At 34.1% G+C, this 22,907-nt stretch overlaps 2 protein-coding genes across 2 annotated transcripts; one reads left to right on the plus strand and one right to left on the minus strand.

Moving 5' to 3' along the window:
- The first annotated feature begins 5,723 nt into the window (after positions 1-5,723).
- LOC131854937 (conserved oligomeric Golgi complex subunit 5-like) lies at positions 5,724-8,037 on the plus strand. Its single transcript, XM_059206123.1, has one exon. It carries the CDS (start codon positions 5,727-5,729, stop codon positions 7,968-7,970), a length of 2,244 nt encoding a protein of 747 aa, XP_059062106.1. The 5' UTR covers positions 5,724-5,726; the 3' UTR covers positions 7,971-8,037.
- Positions 8,038-8,099: 62 nt separating this feature from the next.
- LOC131854873 (lon protease homolog, mitochondrial-like) lies at positions 8,100-22,851 on the minus strand. The gene is made up of 15 exons (XM_059206052.1): positions 22,407-22,851; positions 21,641-21,902; positions 20,583-20,868; positions 19,186-19,315; positions 18,737-18,877; positions 17,889-18,052; positions 16,958-17,187; positions 16,171-16,363; positions 15,336-15,523; positions 13,777-13,952; positions 13,242-13,407; positions 11,834-12,020; positions 11,069-11,258; positions 10,198-10,344; positions 8,100-8,205 (listed from the first exon to the last, which is right to left on the minus strand). The coding sequence occupies exons 1-15, from the start codon at positions 22,818-22,820 to the stop codon at positions 8,170-8,172; spliced, it is 2,910 nt and encodes a 969-aa protein (XP_059062035.1). The 5' UTR covers positions 22,821-22,851; the 3' UTR covers positions 8,100-8,169.
- Positions 22,852-22,907: the final 56 nt, after the last annotated feature.

A 22,907-nucleotide genomic window follows, 5' to 3' on the forward strand; every position in this document is an offset into this window, starting at 1 on the left:
ACTCAAAAATTAATAATACAATGTTTTTTCAAACTTTGACTTTGACAAAGTTATAAGGAATCTTTAAATAAAATAAAAATATAGGTGTCATATAAAATAATCGTTTGAAATATAAATTTGTTGGTAAACAGATTTGCATAATGTAGTCACCCAAATCTTAATCCTTTATTGACTAATTAAAATTTTCCAACATTTTCAGTTAGAGCAGAAACAGTTCAACTTGTGAACAATGTTACTAGTGACACTATTTCATTGTCAATAGTTTTGTGATGATTACTCTAAGCTTTATATATAAAAATTTTGGCAATACCATATTGAACAGATAAACAATCGGTCAAATATAGCTTGATTTAAGTATGTTTTGAAATAAAATCTTACATTATTCAATTGAATTAATAATACCTAAATTTCATAATCTAACATTTACACTAGATTAATATATAAAATAGTCTACATAATTGTTTCTGATAATTGTCTATGGACAAAATTTCTTCTGGTAGTTTTCATAAATGAACACGTAATTAAAGTGTTAAATCTTACAGAAAAAAAAATCATATAATCCCCTAATTAGTCTAGGTGTTTCTCAAAATTGGGGTTTAATCTCTATGTGATGAATATCCGTAAACATTAGTTACCTGCATGCAATGCATATTTTTATGCAGTCAACATGTTTGGCTGTGTAATGAGTACATTTTGATAGTGAAAGTCCCATCCTACGGAGCTGACTAAGCCAATGGGATGGGATGGTTCGGCTTGAAGGTGGAACATTGGAGATTGGGTTATGATCTGCGACAAAATACACAATTTTACTTATAAGTGCGGCATTGGACTGCTGTACAGTATAGAATGCCAGTCCTGCCGCATTATGTCACATGTGAACGTAATTTACTTAATAACAATCATGTCACATGTTTAAAATAATAGTAATTGCAATAGAATAATGTTCTTATACATAAAAACAAAAGCTTACAAATCTATGTTAACTATTAGTCTGGTTTGTTACTTTCCTTACAATGAAGTTAAATATATTGAAAGAAAAAGACAAAACATACCAATAGTTAATGTTACGTTTGACGTTTTTATTATTAAGGATGTCAAATACAAAGACGTGTATATGTATATATATAAATATCTAATGAGTACACCGTGAAAACTCAATCTCTATCACATTCACCAATATCTCAAGGTGCTATTAAAAGACATAGTACACTTGTAGTAAAAGTTCGAATTGCCATATGTTTTATAATAATATCAACTTTCCGAAGTTGAATATTGTACACATTATTGTTAAGCTTGGAACACTGAAGACTATTACTACTCTACAATGTTAGATAGGTAGATAAATGTCAAAACCGTTTCGCGCTAAAATATGTCTAATTTTAAATTTATGGTAACATTAAAAATAACCTAAAAATCGCGTTGAGGCTTAGCCGTTCAAAAATCAGTTTAATATTTGTTTAATTAATAAACAGAAATAAATTACACATCCAATTAAAATAAATTGATTATTAATAATTTAGCAAAAGCCCAAATAATACTTCTAATCATAAAGATTGCCTGCACGCAACGTCGCATCGATTTTATTATTTTAAAAATATAATCACATAAAACCAAAAACATAATCAGTACGTAGGGGAAACTGCGTTCTACTATTAGATCACCGGAAAATCAGGTTATGCTGTATTCAGAAGACCAATGTTGAAGAAGATAAATAACATTGTTTTTGCTAGATATAATTCTGAACAGTGACAACTTAACTTCGCCATCTTGTGCCCCACTCTCGAAAAAGTAGTTAACATGTTGAAATGAAATGTTAACATGATCCTGATCTTAGTACTTTTATTTTAATAAAAACTAGTACAACATTTTCTGTTACGACAGTAATTTAACGAATATGGCCTTTAGTATTACAGTAGAAGAAGTCGGACATTCAGTCTAGGTTATCAACATTTATGAAAACATCATAATATTGTAATAAGGTCAATATAGAATTTTAAAAAAATCAAATAATAGTGTTATTGTTGCGACGTTGCGATGACAGCGAGGCTTTTGTTTAACTTTCTTTCCCGCGTAAATAAGCACGCAGACTATTCTGTGTACAAGCATGACGATTAATTTTCATATGTACAATATCAAAGTGTTATTATAAAGTTATATAAGGTCATTGTTAAATGTTTTCTACTGTAGCTAATTCTACTTGTAGTTGAGTATGATCTAACGCAGTGATTTAAATGTTAATCACTTTCTAATTCAACTAAATATTCATAATATATATACAAAAAAAATTACTTAACAAAAATTAATGAAACTATGTCCTTTTCACATGTATTTTGTTGTGTCTACACATGTAATGAATTACATATAATTAAGTATATATAACAAGTTTTCTACAAATCTCGTATATAACAATACAATTATCAATTTACGAAATGTATTTTATTTACTGCTTATATGTGAGTGGAAACTGGGGTTAAATAATGAGATCTGTTACATTTTATTCGCAAGTTACTTTGCCTTTAATAATACTGAGGTACAGATGAAAATTGAGACAACGTCGAGATTTTGTAGCCGTAAGCGAAATTTGCAATGATAGCGCATAAATGACATTAGAACAAATATGTACCCGTACTGATTACGTTAACGTGATTAACGTGACCATTATTTTTGTCTTGGCAAAGTGAAACGCCTAAAAAATAAGCACATATATCGAAGTAAATTAATAAATTTACTTGAACATCTTGTTCTCATGTATTTAGTTTTTCAGGCGTCATACACGTTGTGGTCTTATATTTTTAAGCTGAAGTTGGCTAAAGCCTGACGCTTCCTCTTGTTGAACAGGGGGACAGTTAAAATTAAATTGGGACTGTCCCACACAAAGCGGGACGGATGGTCACATTATTATCGTATTATATATTTCAATTCGCACATTAAAAAGAATAATCTGTGAATTTATACAATCATGTTAAGACTACATAATAATGAAGATCTATTCTTGCGTATATCAACAAATATGTATAGGTACCCTCTTAAACTAAAGTATACTGTAGCGTTTTCTATCTTCTATGTAATATGTCATTGCGCGCCTCTAGTTTTAAGTTAATGTAACAATATCTGAATGTTTCCTTTCTGTGTTACAAGATTTAAAATGGTTGTGGTTTTGTCAATGGCCAATAGGCATGATGATAGCTGGCTGTTTTTGGTAAAACATATTTTGCACTTACGACGTGTCTCTTACAAATATCGATTGGATTGCTATTTTATTTTATGTAATGTAACGAAAAGCTCACTTATAAAATAAATAATACATTAATTGTAAAGTTTTTAACAATTTTAAAAATAATAACCAATGTTTAAGTTGTTTTTTTTTTTTGCTGTAATCATCATGCCTGTTATTAATTCATTCAGTTTATTGTCAAATTAGATTTATGCTCAAATCGACTAATGTCTCTTTGTCTAATTTTATGCCCGTATATTGAAAAAAAAACTGTGTTTGAAAATCGAAGTCACTTTTATATTTCCGTCAGTCATTTTGTTCTAGGTTAAAATATCTTTGGCTCCTACCATACCTTAGATATTTCTAATAGAAATTTATAATAATATCCAGTTTGAACATAATATCATAAATGCTAATTTTGGTCTCATGAGAAGTCATAATTTTACGGTTTTTTCTAATAATTCTATTTTAGTCGTTACTGTTTTACCTATATGCCTAAATAGGACCATAAAAACATAACCTATTTTTTTTTTCTAAAAGCAGATGTAGGTATTAACTTTTATTGTTTTCCTATAAGAAATCTATTTAATGCATATCTAACAAAGTTAACCTACTATCAACATAATGAAACGGAAATTGTGAATATTAGATTACAGTCTCCATTTTCACAGTACACAAGTTTTGTCTTTGTATAATGTACATATAGATAGCTTCCTTTCCAACAATATACATGATAAGTAAATTGTTCGTTTATAAGTTAATTAAGTAATTATGAAACAGGAATTATAGTGCAGTATAAATCATTTTGTAACCTATACGTTATTTCCAAGGCCCAGCGCTCACAGACTAATGTCAGTTATAGAATAATAAAAGGGCTAGTTGTATATCAAATCAAAATTATTTACTTATATAAAATATTTTTTGTCATAAACGCATGTCAATATTTTTTTTATCACTACCCTTATGATTAGAACTGGCAAGTAACATTACAGTTTATTGCCATATCTAATCATAGGGTATTTAAAAAAAGTTTTTTTTATTTGAAATAGGTAGGTACCATTGTCAATAAGCGCTGGCCCTTGATCTTACTCACTGGAAACAATGAACGAACCGAAACGAATTTTTATTATTACGCAACAATAAACATGGATTTACTTGACAGTTTTCTTTAGATTTAAGTTATTTTATATAATTAACTAAGTAGTTTGATATGTATAATAATTTGCTTTTAAAATAAATGATATACTCCATTGAAAAAAAATTGGCGCGTTGAGCTTTTAAAAATTTTCTAAATAAAAAGTAAATATTAATGGCAATGTAGCTGTTTAAATATAAAAACAAATGCGCGTACTTTAGTGTATATGACCAAAACTCTTGACATATTATTATTATAATTCTCTTCAAATTATCGAAATTTAAAAACTCCACGCGTTAAATAAGACCAATGGAGTATAGACAAATAATATTTAATGCTGCCATGATAAAAAATGCCCATAATATTTTATATGCCATAAAATTTGGGCCCGTCAATTTTTTTTAATCTAATTGTTTTCACGCTATTATGTACATGATAAAGGAAATGACGTCATATTAAGCATTTTATCGATGATGAATATTTTGTAATAAAATAAATAAATCAACTATGATGCTAGTGCACAATTTTGTTGGAAATAGTAGATATTTTACGATTAATTCTGTAACAGTGTAGCACAAGAATGTGTGCTATTTGAACTAAATAAAATTGACAAACCAATTCTGCATTTTTTTGTCCCTTAAAGTAAATAATAGTATATTCATCTAACTGTATTCAGTCTTTACTTGTTCACCATTAATATTAAAATTAATTCAGAATGTATAAACATTAGTGAAGTAACTGTATAATCTGAAGTGGTAACTTTACCGGATGGGAACCTCGCTTTAAAAAATACTCACGTAGTTTATCTTGTTTTATTTTTAATTAAGTATTGAAGCTTTCTGTCTTCACGGCATGTCGAACCAGGGCCGTCTGTCAAGCTACACTACTGCTAGATGTACTAATTTGACTGCTTAATGTATACCTATATATAATCTAAATCGAAAAGTACTTGGATTAATACAAACAATCGAGTTCATTGTTCATCATGAAGTATTGTGCGGATCTAACCCAGGACTATTAGAAGGTGAGAGACTATGATGACGACTGTGTCCTTAGAAATCGTTTTAAGTGAACCTGAACTGTTCCTATTCATTGCAATACGTTAGAACTTGAGAGTCACCAAGTTTACAGATTTGTAAGCTGGATAACTTGATAATTGTAAATGAAAATGAGAGTACTTTGGTTCATTTATTGTAGTACAAACAGTTTTTAATATGGCTACACTAACAATGACGGATTGTCAATGTCACTTATACTGAAGTGACTTGTCTACGACAACAAACAACTGTCAGAAAAATTTGACAATTTTATCATTTTAATTTCATAGTTTCTTGCGGATAATATAATATAAAATTATATCTATATATATTAAATAATATGGAAGCAAAAGACGTGTGTGTGGAAATAGAAAATGATACTTTTTACAGCAAATTCCTAGACGACAGCGTAAAACCTGTATCAGGCGAAAATCTGTCTGTTACCGACCAAGTCAATAAACTAGCATTAGGAATAGAAAAACTAGGGAGAAGTCTTGAAAAACAAGTACTAGCGAAACACAATGATCTTTTAACTCAGGCAAGTCATATTACTGACTTGGAAACCACTTTAGAATCAGTACAATCGCAGGTTCAAAGTTTGTTGCGTGGTGCCGAAAAACTAAAAGAACGTGTAAACACACCTTATCAGGCTTTGGAGAATCAAACCTTAATGTTGGAAAGAGTTCAAATCACCTGCAATTTACTAAGGCAGACCTCTAAAATCATCACGTTGTGGAACAAATTGATAAACATAAAAGACAACCCAGCCAAGGAAGCAATCGTACTTTTCGAACTTAATGAGTTGATAAACGACTATAATTTCGAAGGTATCGTTTTACTAGACGAAATTTTAAAGGAAGTAGATAATAAAAGGAAGGAATTATTAAGCAATGCTACTGTATCACTACAGACTAGTTTGCTAAGTGGTGATAAAAGTAAATTGCTGCAATGCTTCAAAGTGTTTCATAATTTGCAATGTACCGATGAACAGATTCGCAACACTGTTGACAACATATTAAATGAATTGAAAAAAGGAATTGGTAATGCTTTGAATGTGAAAGCAGAAGGACATTTTGAAGTAAAAAGGTCTGGCTCTGCTAAGGTCACACCAGGTAAAGCCAATATGATGAGCTCGTTAGATTTTAAAATAATACTTTGGGACAATATTGAGAAACTGTTCAAAGAAGAGATATATAATTGCTGTGCAAAAGTGATCATGTTGCAGAATGTAGTAAATGAACTCCATGCCATTGGGAATTTTAGAAACATAGCCAAGAACTTTTGGTCTAACCTTTTACAAATATTTAGCACACAGCTAGAAAAAAGCTCCTTGTCTGTCAATCAGTCTATTGAGATAGACTTTCCAAAGTTACTAAAATGCTTCAATGATTTACATTTAAAATTGAAATGCAAAGATTTGGAAATGAATCGCTCATGTTTATCCAAATGGGAGAATTCATTCCTTTCAAAATCTCTCGGTAAACTGTTAGAGCCTGTTAGGAGCATGTGGTACTTGAACCAAGTACCTACTATGGACCAAATAGATAATGCCATTAGAGTGATAACTGAAGCACTCAGTATATCCCTAGGTGATAAACAGTTAAGCATAAGCTTAGCTAATAGTGTTGCAAAATCTATAAAGCAGATGAATATGGAAGCAGAGCAGAGACTGTCAATGGATAGTGATGTTGCCCAAATAATAGAATCACCAACCAGCTCACAGCAAAAGAATGCAGAACTGTGCAATGCTATGTACTACTTCTCGTCTCAAATAAAAAGGGTCCTCATAAACATGAATGCAATGTTACCTGCTGAAAGTATACAAATTGTGCAAAATAGTTTGAAAGATATATCCAGTTTACCTGTCCTACAATTGTATGCGGAATCTATAAAAAACTCACTTTATATCATCCTTATGACCATGCATGAGGAGCCAGACTTGACTAGAGCTGATGATCCAACTGGAAAGTCACTATCATGCTCACCTTACATGAAGGAACTGCAACAATTTGTGTCACGTTGCAAAGATATATACTTGTCTATGTTCCGTGAGAAGCCAGCACTGACCGAATGTTGTAACAATATTGCTGTAGTCTGCATCGAGAGATTCATACAACATGTGTGCAATGTTAGGCCACTAAGTAAATTTGGGAGAGTGAAATTACAAATAGACTGTAAACATTTAGAAACAGCCTTATCACCGCTAGTGAGTGATTTCACAGATCTGTCAGACTATTATAGGCAATTGAAAGCATTGTACTTAATATTGGAGAAAAACCCTCATGATATTGCCAAGAGCCAATCCGAGGGTGCTTGCTTACCATACTCGCTGGTTATGATGTATTTGTTCTCTCATGCTGGCCCACAGTTGATGGCACCCCACACATGTGCTGGATGGAACATACAGAGGCTGGTACAGTGGTTGGAGACTCACAGGAACGAGAGGGAGAGAATAGAGTTTGTTGCTGGTGCATTGCAGCGGTATCAGAACCACGTCAGAGATAACCAAATCACAACATATGATGAAGTTTATCCAGTTTTATTGCAATTACTTGAAGACGGTAGAAAGACACTAAAAAAATAGAATTTCTTCAATAGTTTTTAAGGGAATTTATATATAAAGTATTAATATATAATAAGTTATAAATAAATGAAACACATAATAAAAATAACATTATATTTAAAATAAACATTTACATTAGTTATATCTTTCTTATTTTATTGTTTTTATTATCTTTAACAAATGTTTCACTATCTCTTGTGTATTGAACGTACAAATCTCTTTATTCCATGCCACGCCAGATTTCTTCCAACATTTTCTAAGGAAATAAGGTTGTAAATTAAAATGGCTACTTTAACAAATTACTCCATTTTAAAGTGATCAACAAAATATTAAATTATGCAATTTTAGGCATCAACAATGGACGGTAGAAATGATTGTACCGTGATTATTAAATTTTATTAAAAAAAAACGGTTATGATAAAAAAGTCCGATGTCTATTCTTTAAAAAAAATGTGATGTGTCTTTAAATCTAAATTATAAACCTAGTATTAACTTGGGGTACAAGAAATATTGTTCTCTAAAGGTACCCCTTTTTGGAGCAACATTTACGGGTGAAAAATGCGTAGATTGAATTGTTTTTATCCTATTAGGAATGACAAACGTATTTATATTTTATGCCATATGACGGTTTTTGATTACTTGTCATAAGGTGGTCCAACAACCGTCAAAAGATATGCTAATTATTAATAGTTATAACATAATGGGGCGAGCCTACCACCATTTACAGAATAATTATGGTTTATTATCAGGTTTTCCATCATCTGAGAATCGGTCAGAAATATTAACGAATAGGTATTGAATTAAAATTTATTAAAACCCAACTGTCAATAATATCATTATATGACATTGTAATAAAATATTTACATACACAAGCATGTGACTCCACACGTATCAAACAACCTGCTTAATAACTAAACAATTTGGAATTTAACTAAATCTAACTTAGCTACTATTTACATTCTATCATACAATAAATTCACAATTCCAACAACTGATATATATTACATACACATATATTTTGTTAAATTACGCAATATATAACACAATGGCTTCAATTAATATGACCCATCCTGTATATAGAATTAGCTGTGCCCGCGACTTCGCGCACCGCACGTAACGGAAGCCTCAAATATGATTAATTTTCCCCGTATTTGCAACATTATCGCTGATACTTCGCTTCTATTGGTCGCAGCGTAATGTTATATAACTTAAAGCCGTCCTCGACAAATGGACTATCCAACACAAGAAGAATTTTTCGATTCGAACCAGTAGTACCTGAGATTAACGCGTTCAAACAAACTCCTGAGCTTAAATTACAAACATACTGAGTGCCCATCTGATGCGTTGCTATTCTAGAGTGCTAAGCTTTCTTGCCTCTATTTCCTGTAATTCCACTGCTATAACTCACCCTTCAACCGAAACATTGAGAAGAGGATCGTCAGTAATATGGACTGACCTCATTGCTAGCAATGTACGATGTCAGGTTGACTTTCACGCTATTCCCCCTGAAAACCATCATGATAAATTCCTGGTTAATTTGTCAGGATATACTCAGTGATCTGACCTCATCACTGGTCACTGATGCTCCTTCAGTGTAAACCGTTAGCACAGACGGGTACACACAGAGATTGTTATTATTACTGAAATCCTGTCAAACTATATATAATAATAATGGAATAATTAATAATATTTGAAACATCTTTTAAAGCAAGCTGCATGGCGGAACTAATAAGTGAATAGTAAAGGCAGACTCCCGCAGAAGACTTTTTTAAAAAAAAGTTTGACAGTATTTCAATAATAATAATCTCTGGATCCAAGGTAAGCTAGATAAAGCTTGTGGTATGGGTACTAGATAACTGATACAAATACATAGTTTTGTAAATACATACATACATAATATACATAGAAAGCACCCAGACTGATACAAACAATCATACTCATAAATGTTTGTGTCGTGTGAGGAATCAAACCCGTGACTACCGAGGCCATTAATGCAGGCCGATAGTAGGTATAAGGTCTAGTTTCGCAAAAATAATTTTAATAGTCTAAACAAACCTCTTGTAAGACACCAGACTATGGAGCGATAAATGACCGATGATGGAGTGATAAATATCTACATATAAAATACACTCTAACATAACCATAAATTAAAACCTACTTTACACAACTCGCAACTAAGCAATTGTTCAACACGCTACATTGAAACTTATTACAAAGCGATACAGTCTAAAACAGTTTGAGGCTAAACCTGTCGATCGAAGGCGATTTTGAACACATCGTCGTAAGCATTCACAAAATGTATATCTATATTGTCCTTTATAAACGTGGGCAGATCGTCGAAGTCGCGCCGGTTTTCTTCTGGCAGTATCACGCAGTTGACACCTACTCGTTTTGCCTGAAAAAGAAATCATAAATACATATAAACAGGACGATCTCGGTGATCTAGCGGTATCGCGTACAGCTTTACTTTCGATGGTCGCGGGTTCGAATTGATGTAATTATATGGATTCATGAGAAGGATTGTTTGCATCGATCTCGGTGTTTACTATGTAAGTCATTTCAAAAAAATATAATTTAGTAGTTATATCAGTTGTCTAGTACTCATAACACAAGCACTGCTTACCGTGCGACTAGATGGCGCTGCGTGAATTGTCTAAGGGTATTATTTATTTTATACACGCTATATAATTATAAATATCTCATAAAATCCTAAATTTGTAATGCTGAACAACATTTGTTTAAAAGAGCAACACGCAAGTTTCTTGCAGGTTCTTGTTGTAATGAGTCTGCGTTCCGAATTAGTGGTAGAATAAAAAATTAATTTGAATAAAGATTATTTCTAATCTACTATTCTATAGAAAATATCATAAGATGGCAAACAAGCATACGGCCAATCTGATATTAAACGACTATCGTAGCCTATGAACGCCTGCGACACTAGGTGAGTCAGGTGCGCGGTGCCGGCCCTTAAAAGAAACTTTAATATACCCTTCTTGAAAATTACCGTACTGTAGTCTCTCGAGTAAACCTCGGCAGTTCATTTCACAATCTACTACTACGTGCGCGTTTAAATATAATTTATTAATTAAAATAAAAACAACATGAATTATGATACCGACCGCTATAATCTTCTCCTTGATGCCGCCGACGGGTAACACCCGGCCGGTGAGAGATAGTTCCCCTGTCATGGCGAGGTCTGGCCGCGGCGGCCTGTCCAGCGCCAGCGACAGCAGCGCGGTCGCGATGGTGGCGCCCGCGGACGGGCCGTCCTTGGGGGTCGCCCCCTCCGGCACGTGCAGGTGCAAGTGGCTGCGGACACCACCCAGATGACATTACAACGTTGTTCAAAGTTATGTTTAGTTGTAAAGTCTGTGTTTACCATTGTAATATTTCTATCAGCACTCGGCACCCTTCCATTAGTTTACGTCTCCACATAACTTAAATTTTCAGTCAATTCAAAGTCTAATAATTAAAGTTTAAGAGGGTGTGTGTGTACACATCCCTTTAAAGGTTTAGGTATGACCTACTTTGTCGAGAACCTGGGAGCTTGCAAGAGAGAAAGAAATGTTACCTTATATTACCTTATGTAACCTTATATACGAATTTACTATGAACTAAGAGATGCTACTACAAAAGTAAGAAACTAAAATAATTTTAATTTTCGATGTTTTCGAAACAAATAAATGTTATTTGTTTCAGACTATAATGTAGGTATGTTCTATTATCGGGTTTATATATTTTTTTTTCCTGTTTTCTCATTCTTCTTACTTCTTCCTTTAAGTTTGTATATTTATTTATTATTTCAACAATTAGTTTCTGGACATTGTGTGTATTAATAACTACAATGTAATTATATCTTATTATTATTATATATTACAACAGACCTGGTGTTGAGGAAGTCATTGTCGGAGTAGTATTTAGCGAGGTAGTTCCTGGCGACAGTGAGTGCTATCCTGGCGGACTCCTTCATCACGTCCCCGAGGTGGCCGGTCAGCTCCAGGGAACCCATCGGCGATTTATCATCACGCTGCGTGTTGCGTAGGGCCGTCTCGATGTACAGCGTGCTGCCACCTGATTGGAAAATAATAATATATACACTAGCGCACCCGATAGACGACATCATGCCCGGAAAGGCAGCGCCACCATAATTTAAACCATCTAGGAACCCCTTGAAATATACACAAAAAAATCATTTAAATTGTTTAAAATTCAAAATTCAAAAATCATTTATTCATGTAGGACATTTTAGCCGCTTATGAACGTCAAATTTTTACATTATAATTTTATTTTTTCCCTACCGTCCAGTTCGGTATATAGATCCAATTGAGAAGAACTGGCAAGAAACTCAATTGAATTACTTTTTTTTTTAAGCCAGTTTATTTACAATGTATTTTTATATAGGTGTCTATGTCTAACATTAAATGAAAATTCAGTGCATGTGTAACAACTATTGCCATGCACACTCGTCATTCAAGTAATCGTTTAGTGAGTAATAGACCTTGCTCAGTAAATATGATTTAACAGATGTTTTGAATTTATTTAAGGGTAATTCCAACATATCCGGCGTTCGATCTACTATGCTAATAATAATAATAATAATAATAGCAAAAGCTGAGAAAGTGAGACGTTAGCGAGAATAATAATAACAAGCGATTTAATTAAATTTAATAATAAATGGAGTCATGACTGTGCATTAAATGTAATTAAATGCATAAAATAAAACGAAAAAAAATGTAAACATTGCACTTGACGAGTAGTTCCGAAATAAAAAAGTTATTTCTTACTTGCCGGTGTCAAATACCTCCATAATGGTTTAGCACACCGCTTTGCTTCCGATGGTCACGGGTTGGATTCCTCGCATATATGTAGTCATGATTGTTTGTATTTTCTATATATTTACAAAAAATATATCTGTATATATCAATTGTCTAGTACCCATAACTCGATAGCAGCGGTGAAAATAAAGCGGTGAGCTAAACCGTTAGACCACCGAGGTTGTAATACCGGATACAGAAATAAAGTCTTATTATTATTTTTCTTTTCAGCTTTCGCCGGTAATTTTGGTATGTACCGGCCTAAGCCAAGTACATAGCAATGTTATATTTTTACCTATGAATATACTATAAATATCGGCCAAATCTGTTCGTAAAAATTTTCTGACAATGTGGCATGTGTTTAGGATAACAGCCTTCTGCAGTTGGCAGTATATATTAAGAGGCGAGTTCAGGGTATTTATTGACTGATATATCTGTTTCGGTATGAAACCTGTAGTTGAGAGGATAGTGTACTGACCCATGGCGGTCCAGGCGAGCCCCATGACGACGCCGGGCGGGGTGACGTCGTACATGCGGTCGTGTTTGAACGTCGGCTTCCCCACCAGCTCGCTGAGGTTCTCCTCCGTCACAGTCAACTGCTCCGTTTCCTTCTTCACTATCTTGTACGCCACTTTCCGCGCTATCTACTCGCATATACACATACAATAAAAATGTAAGTGATCACTGTTTATGTATATCAGAAAAATTGGTATTGGGGAACTTCATTAATTTAATACTAATTAAAATAAAGTTTTTAGAGTTATTGTCTATTTGTCTGTGTGTTTGTGGACGCTAATTTCAGAAACGGCTTTACCGATTTGTTATATATTTGTATATATAATTACTACTGTAATTTGACGCCAGATACTTAAATTCGTGTCTGTATATATAATTATAACCGCGGATACACGTATATATGTATTGGATCTACCTATATAAAGTCGGGGCTGGTAGCTAATGAGGCATAAACAATATAGTTATAGAAGACACTGTAAATCTATAAAAACAATCACCTTCTCTATATGCTTCTGTAAATTCCTGACACCCGACTCCCGGCAGTAGGATCGTATGAGGGAATGCAACGATTCCGGCGTGAGATCCAACTGTTCGGCGGTGAGGCCACAGTTGGTCCTCGCGGTGGGCACCAGGTACTGCTGAGCTATCGCCAGCTTCTCCTCGGCAACGTAACCTGATGCAGATCAAGTTTATATTAATCAAATCAAATCAAAATATATTTATTCATGTAGGTCTATTACAGACTCTTATATATTATAGCATAGCATTCTCTACCAGCCAACCTTAGGGAGTGCAGAGGTACTCGAAGGCGGTTCGTTTACGAAATAAAATTATATAATATTATAATAATAATAATAATCTCACGACAATTCACACAGCGCCATCTAGACCCAAGTTATGCTAGCTAAAGCTTGTGTTATGGGTACTAGACAACTGACACAAATACATAGATATTTTTTATAGAAAATACCCAGACCGATACAAACAATCACACTCATGAATACAAATGTTTGTGCCGTGCGAGGAATCGATCCCGCGACCATCGGACGTAAAGCGGTGTGCTAGACCGCTAGACCACCGAGGACGTCAAATATATATATTAAATAGTTATAAATATAAGAGCATACATATATATAATATACTACATACAAAAATATTATGGGCATACATACATATACATTTTTATAAATATATATTATAAACAAACTACATCTATAAATAAGATAAGAAGGATGATGATCATAATTACAGTTCTATGAGAGATTTAAAACATAATTGTTTATATTAATCAAATCAAAATATATTTATTCCTTAGGTCTATTACAGACTCTTATAATATGTCAAAAACTACCGTCAGTTCGGAGAGCATTCGAGCCAAGAGAAATTGACAGGAAACTCAGTTCCTATTATTTTCTGCTTGTAGATGTTTACCAAAAATACCAACCTAAAAACCAAAAATTTGGAAATTCTAGAGAATAGAGTGACCAAAAGCATATGCTACTGCAATTTCGTCAAAAGGAAATAGTCTAATCCGAGAATCTAGGCCGTAACCAGAACGTAAAGATTACATATATATACAAATTTTGGTACAAAATAAAAATTCGCACAGACGCGGCGCGTTCATATTGCATGTGTGAAGAAATCGCCGGACAGTGATGAACTCGTCAGAAAAAATGTTTCCTGTTTAGTATGTAGTACCATTTTATTATAATTAATTTTATTACAATATATTGATGGCAGAAAATGAAAAAATAAATTCAATTAATTATAAATGCTTGGTCTTACAATAATTAGTACTTGTATCCCGTATAGATTAAATCATGTGTGTAAACAATAAATAATCTAAAGCCTGGAATTTAATATCCTGGGATAGTGTGGGATATACTATCCCCAGATGCATTCAGTCAGTCAAACAAGATGGCGGCCTACGAACGGTGACTCGGACAAAAATGGCATTATACGAGTAGCTCGCGAACGGAATGGACGCGTTGCGAGCAATATTCTAATAATTATATTATTGTACATCAGTACAGTAAAACAATATTGCAAACCTCACCGGACATATCGATCAGCTCCATCCTGTCCCGGAGCGGTTCCGGTATGTGGTCGATGACGTTCGCCGTACAGATGAACAGCACCTTGGACAAGTCGATGGGCACGTCCAGGTAGTGGTCTAGGAAGTTGGCGTTCTGTTCAGGGTCGAGGAGCTCCAGTAATGCAGATGACGGGTCGCCGTGGACGCCCCTGGTGGAAATAACATTTTTTTATAATATAGGGGCAAAATAGTTTGCGGCTCACTTGATTTTAAGTGATTACCGCCGCACCAGGAGAATTACGTTGACGGCCTTTTGAGAAGGAATAAGCTCTTTTCTTTAAGATTTCAATATTGTATCGGTTTGGAAATGCCATTGCTGGAATGTGATTGTGTGTACCGTGGGTTTTTCCAGCAACTTTTCTAGCAACGTACGATTTATTCATACAGGATGGTATTTTACAATTAGATTCTTTATTGCACTTTAAATACATTTAAGTATCTTCAAAAATAATATTAACAAAGGAGGGCTCTAAAATACTCTAAATGATTTCTTCCAGTCAATTTAGCGTGGCATAAGTAGTGTTGAGTGGGACAAAATGTGCAAAAAATAATAAATAATGAATTAGTGCCTGTTGGGAGTTCGTATTCCCATTTTAACTTAAAAATGTAAAGTTACAACAATTATGTAAAACAGCAACACGTTTCTTGCGATGAGATAGCTTTCCGAATGAGCGGCAGATTAAAAAATTCAAATGTCGATTTTCCATTCTATTCAATTGTATTATGTTGAGATTGTACCCGCTTCTATAAATCAGTACGCTAATCCGCTAGACCACCAAGAACCACATATACTCACTTGCCAATCTTGTCGACCTCGTCGATGAGTACGAGAGGGTTTTCCGTGGCGGTCTTCTTGAGGCACTGGACCAGTTTGCCGGGCATGGCGCCCACGTAGGTGCGGCGGTGGCCCTTGATCTCGGCCACGTCCGTCATGCCGCCCACAGAGAACCGGAAGTACTGCCGGTTGAGGGCGCGTGCGATCGACCGCGCTGATGGAGCAGGAGAACACGTTCAAACTCATTTTTTTTCATGAATGATAATGGTATGGGGCACCAGTGGTGGATGATAAAATGAGCATGAAGTCAGGTCGTTAACCCATCTTGGCAAATAGCAATTTATGACGACCATGATCATTTGCAAGGGGAGTCGCGAATCCACGCGGTACTGGTACACATTACTAACAATTCCCTTCTCTATTCTATTCTTTTTCACAGCGACATATAGTCCCAAGCTAAGTTCGTGTTATAGGTACTAGACACAGTTGTATATTAAATACTTAAATATATTTTTAGTAGGTATATACATAGACCCCAAAAGAGAACCAGAAAAACTGCTGATTCAGAGCTCTCTCAAAACCGGGGAAAATATTCGAACTCAACCAATTCACCAGCTCGTGAGTATTGTACTCATCCCTTCCAATCACAAATACTATGTATGTATTTAAAAAATTAAAACCCAAGTATTAATATCAGTTGTGTAATACTCATAATACAAGGCCTGTTTACAATGACATATAGTCCGTGGGACTGTGTGAAATAATGGCGCTATGTGAATATTCCTGGATTAATATTAATTCTACTCACCTATACTAGTCTTGCCGACTCCAGGAGGACCATGGAAGCACAGAATCTTGCCCTGGGTGCTACCCTTGAGCTGCGATACGGCTATGAACTCAAGAATCCGCTTCTTGATGTCTTCCATACCATAGTGGTCCTCATCGAGGATCACCTGGGCATCTTCTAACTTCAGGTTCTCTTCGGAGGTGATACCCCAGGGTAGTGATGTCAGCCAATCAAGGTAACAGCGTGTGACACTATAGAGAGATAATTAAGATGATTAATAAATACTAATAATACCCTGGATAATAAACACAACGTTATCTAGTCCCACGGTAAGCAGAGCTGTTACGTTATGGGTACTAAACAATTGATATAAATACTTAGACATTTTCTTTTGTAAATACACACATAGAAAACACCTAGACTGATTCAAACAATCATACTCATGAATACAAATGTTTCTACCATGGAAGGAATAGAACCCGCGACCATCGGAAGTAAAGGAAGTGTACAAAACCAATAGCCTACCGAACCAATAGCCGTCAAATGAATAAAAATATATTTATTTTTTTATTTCTCTACCTCATCTCAACCTATTACGCAAATACGTGAGAAAGCACACGTAGAGGCAGCCTCACATACTAATGTCTAATCTAATCTAATGACTTGTATAATGTCTATATTAGTTAAATAAGGTTATCTGAATATGTTTTAAAGAACCTTTAAAACATAATCTAAGATTTCGGAAACCTATAATTGGCTGGACAGGGAGAGAAGCGGTGAAGGCGAGTGATGACGTACGTTGGCAAGGGGCCCCTTAAATCTACACACGGTTCACAAGTCCCGGGACTTGCTCGGAGTTTCCGTCTTGAGCCGGCACTCGCACGGAAATCAATGGAATGCTAAGTTCGTCTACGCAATGGAAATTATAATTTTAGAGATAGTGACTACTAACTTGAACTCTGAGCTATGACTCTCCAAGAAGTTCATTTTGTTCAGCTCCTCATCGATGACGGTCTGCACGGCCTGCGGAACCGTCTTGTCTGCGAGCCGCTCCCGGAACTTGTCACCGATGGCGTCCTTGTCATCCTTTTCTAACCCTAGCTCCTTCTTTATTACCTGATAATCACATATATATATTTTTAAAAAATGTGATTGATGACTATTGTTGAGTTATAGTGAAAAGTATCCGAATTATATATCTGTGTAACATTATTATCTGTGGTAAAATTTAAATAAAGTACAGTTCAGGTTTCACATATTTCGTCTTAGATGAATGGCCGACTGAGTGACACGCTAAAAACATGTTTAATTATTTAAAACCCCAAAAGCACCGTAAAAGGTGTTTTGCTTAGACATAATTTTAAAACTGTATTACAAGAAAGACTTAACAACCCTTTAGCCACGACTTTTCTGCACTACTGAGATTACATATTCAGGTCGAAATAGAAATAGAAATAATTTTTATTCAAATAAACTCAATACAAGCACTTTTGAATAGTCATTTTTTTTTACTCTACCGCTCATCCGGTACACAGACTCATCATAAGAAGAATGAGCAAGAAACTTGCGTGTTGCTCTTTTAAATAAATGTTGTTCAGAACATTTTTAAGAATTTTCTGTGAATATTAACTGCCAAAACTTTGCTAAAGTTGGCATAAATAAACCAATTTGTCCAAACACCAAACAAAGGTGACAAAAATTACTTTATGACAACATCATTATAATTCATCTATAATTTCGTTCCTTAATTACAATTTATATGTGGGCATACTTAGCCTCATATTACATTATAGTACATACCTTGAGCTGTTCATGTAGTATATATTTCCGATGTTGCTGCTTCACTTTCTCCTCCACTTCCTTGCCAATCTTCTGTTGTAACTTTGACAGTTCATACTCTTTCTTTAGCAGAGAGAGTGACATCATCAGTCTTTTGGGTATCTGTAACGAATATACGGTCAATGTAAATTAGTATGAAGGTACATATTTCATACTAATTTTATAAACGTAGAAGTTTGGGAGTGTGGACGGATGGAAGGATGGATAGATGTTTGTTACTTTTTTATGCAAAACCTACCAAACGGATTTTAATGAAACTTTATTGTAACATAGCTTATACATCACAATATATATAATATTTGGCTATAATTTAAAAAGATATTGTGTATATTGGGCGAAATATAATGATAAATGTCGAGTGTGATGCAGGCGAAGTTGCGCGGGTCAGTTAGTATTGTAAAACAACTCACATCCATTTCTTCAAGTATGGCTTGAAGTTCAGCAGTATCGGCACCAGTAAGTGCCGCTCCCAGGTCACTCAGATAAACGGGGTTGTCGACCACACGCTGCCCTTGAGCCAGCATATGATGAAGAGACTCCCTGCAGATGCAAAAATAATTGATTCAACCATCACTTGCAAGTGAATGTGTATTTAAGAAGTGGAATCTATAACGCAATATCTTATTTGAAAATTGAACTGTGTATACAGTTTTTATTATCATATTTATTCTACAATATATTTTATGTACTTGGATGTATTTTTTAACTAACCCTACTAAAACCTATTGCACATGAGAGATTCTTAAGATGGCTGAATAAAACGGTTTTTACTGATGAAATATTACATATTGAATTAGATTTCTAAATTAACACATTTTCTAGCAGTATTTATGCTGTTAATATTTTGACTTTAATGAATTAGTGCTATTTGCTAATTTGTATTCATCAAAATGTAAAAACATAACAAAAAAAAACCAACATCCAAGTTTCCTTCTCGTTCTTCTTGTGATAAGCTTTTTGAATGAGTGGTAGATTAAAAAATAAGTATGAGTATTAAAAAGTAGTGCTTAGTAAAAGTGCTTAAGTTTAAGTTTGTTTCAATAAAGAGTTTATCTATTTTATTCTATGCCAGCGGCGCAAAATGGTAGTGCTTAACAACATTGATTTAACCGTTTAACCAATCATCAAACAGTGTGCATGTATATAGCTAGATACCATTGGGCAAAGACTACATTTTATACCCGTTAATCATTATTATGCAGATAAATAATGTACCAGTTGAGTTTCTTGTCAGTTCTCAACAGAAGTTAGCTGAACTTTCGAAGTTCAGTCACAGTTTGGTAGCCGAACAGTCTACACTAGGCTCCCAACCAATATCCTAACTCTAGAGAGTCTATTGGCTGTTCATGATTCGTTCAGAAGCAACATATGTGTCGCAATATGGATATAGAATCAGTAATGGTCGGAATTTGATCACCAATAGAGAAAGTCGTAACGCTTTCTGTAGCGGTGGTCAGGTTTCAAAACTGAATATTTGTGGTCTCTGTGGTCTCACATGTAGTAGTAGCGGAAATTAATAATTAAAATAGTAGAGGAATTAAACAAAATAATATAAATTGTGGCAATCACTATAAACAATGCCACCACTGTATGAACAGGCCGACCTATCCGGGCCACAAAACAAAATGGGAGTCAAAATAAAACCTAATTGAATAAAATGTAAATGATTCAATGATTTTGAATTTTATTTAAGTTTTTTTTATTACTAAATTTGAGTGCATTCGCTCATTCATCTCGACTGATGTTAAGTGATGATGATGATAATTTTGATTTTTCTTGATATAAATAAAAAATTATAACATAATACCTATATAAAGGATTCAAATTGATAATATCCCGAATGGTCTTGATGACTTCTTGTGTCAACGCCTTCACCTCTTCAGTCTGTTGGAATTTCTGGTGCATCAAGTTCTCCACTTTCACCATCATGACCTGGTCTGGGGGAGGTTTCTTAGGCGCCTCCTTCGTACCTTCGGCCTCTGGTTCCAGCTTCTTCCGCGAGTTACGGTACTTCCGCCGCCGTCGTTCAGCATCTGTCTCTTCGCGTGTAACGTCAAACTCCACGTTAAATAGTGGAAACTTCAGCTTCATTTCTGAAATGCGGAAACATTTCAGAAATGAAGCCAGTTTGTTTTTATATATCATAAAATATTATGTGTAGATGTTAGAAGTAGTAGTAGACTTGAAAATAATGTAATTTTTTAATAAAATTGGTGACCTATTGTTTAAAATGTTATAATGGTAACTGTAGATACTATTCTAATTATAGTTTTACTAAAATAGAATAGTAGAAAGTATATTTTTATTGAATATATTAACAGTTAGACAACTTTGATAGTGAAATGGTTAACATACTGCACTAATTAAAAAATTAAACTTTGAATCACCTCATTTAAATTAATTAATTTCCAAGTTAATAAAACAATTACTTCACTTACACATTCATTCAATAGCATGTTAATAAGACTTTATTTAGTCACCAAGGCAGTTTTCAGTGATCCCCTATACCTTAAAGAGTATACTTAAGACTTTTTTTTATCAGCCCTTCTGGCTATATTCAGATTAATACTTAAGACTTAGCAACCAAAACAGTCTATTTTACACAAAATGAATATTTGTATAAATGATACTTAACAAAATTGACAATAATAAAAATTATTGATGCAGATAAATTTTTGTTAAAAATCATTTAATTAATTAAAAATCATCATCATCATCAACTCAGCCCGGAAGACGTCCACTGCTGGACATAGGCATTTATGCATATTAATTAAAAATAATGAATGAATATTCCTTGCATACAGTACATCTAATACTATAACCCATGGAAGGAATGCAGATAATTTGGTTGCACCATTATATTACCTGCTGGACCAGTGTCTATCTCTTCCTCAACAAACTGCCCAGTGATCTTGATCCTTCGGTGGGCCATCACGACCAGCCTCAACTTATAATCCATGTCCTGCATCTCATGTATTTGTGCAAATACACCGACATCATGCAGGTCATCCAAACTGGACACCACATCATTCTTGTCATCTTCTTTCTTACGTAAAAATATACCAACATATGGTTGGTTTAATTTCACTTTACGTCTTATTAAGTCAATTAGAGCTGGATTTGATATCTGGAAATAAGTAGTGTTTTTAAATTAAGAAATTGAACCAAGCTATTGGAAAATGAGATATTGTGCTAAACAGCTGCATCAAAGAAGTCCCCAAATAATGTATGAAATATAAAATGCACATTTATTTATTACAGTCTGGTGTATAGAATGAGGGTACTAAGAACAAACATTATATTTATAAAACTTTCTTTTTTGCGTAAACATTCATTAACATAACAACAATACAGTATAGTGACAATAATTAAATTATTTATAAAATTTAAATTTTAATAGTAATATAACTATTACAGTGTTACTAAAACTAATAATTCTTACTGAGAAATGCATTCCCAGCAGTGGATATAGATCCCAGATTTTGTCAATCACTACATCACTACAATATTTGAAATTACAGTTTATTTGTTAGTAAACAGATTACTATATGTTATATTAATACTACAATTGGTACTTTAACTCACTTCAATTAATGTATATTGAAAATAATAAAAGCTAGCTATGATATACCTCAATTAATTTGATAAATCTTGGAAACACTGGGTTCCTGTTGATTGCAATAACAGGAACTTGAGGCCAGACTTCAGGCACGGCGACAGTAGCCGGGAGCTGGCTTGAGAACAGCGGCGTCTCATCTTTGGACTCTGGATCGCCCTCAGGGGGATCATTCTTATTCCCTGTTGAGTAAAACCTCGTACTCGCTACCTGTCGCGATGTAGGGGAATAAATATCGTTATAGCAGCAGCTGCGGCTGTATCGTACACCGTAAAGCCCATGACCGGACCTTAATACCCTCTCTTCTAGTTCCACCGGTTTAATATGTGATGCAACTTTCGTAATATTGCGAGATAACCTTACAGACAAATTTTTAAGTTTAACATTCTGAAACAATGAGCTCCTAGCCAAACGACTGGCAGTATGCATTTTACTTTATAAATAATTGAGTTTTTAGGTCTTGTTTCATTTAATAATTATTATTTTAAAATAAATAGGTTATTTTTCCAGATATTT

This window comes from Achroia grisella, unplaced genomic scaffold, assembly GCF_030625045.1.
Source record: "Achroia grisella isolate CSIRO2021 unplaced genomic scaffold, CSIRO_AGI_Agris_v1 utg1248, whole genome shotgun sequence".
Taxonomy (NCBI): domain Eukaryota; kingdom Metazoa; phylum Arthropoda; class Insecta; order Lepidoptera; family Pyralidae; genus Achroia; species Achroia grisella.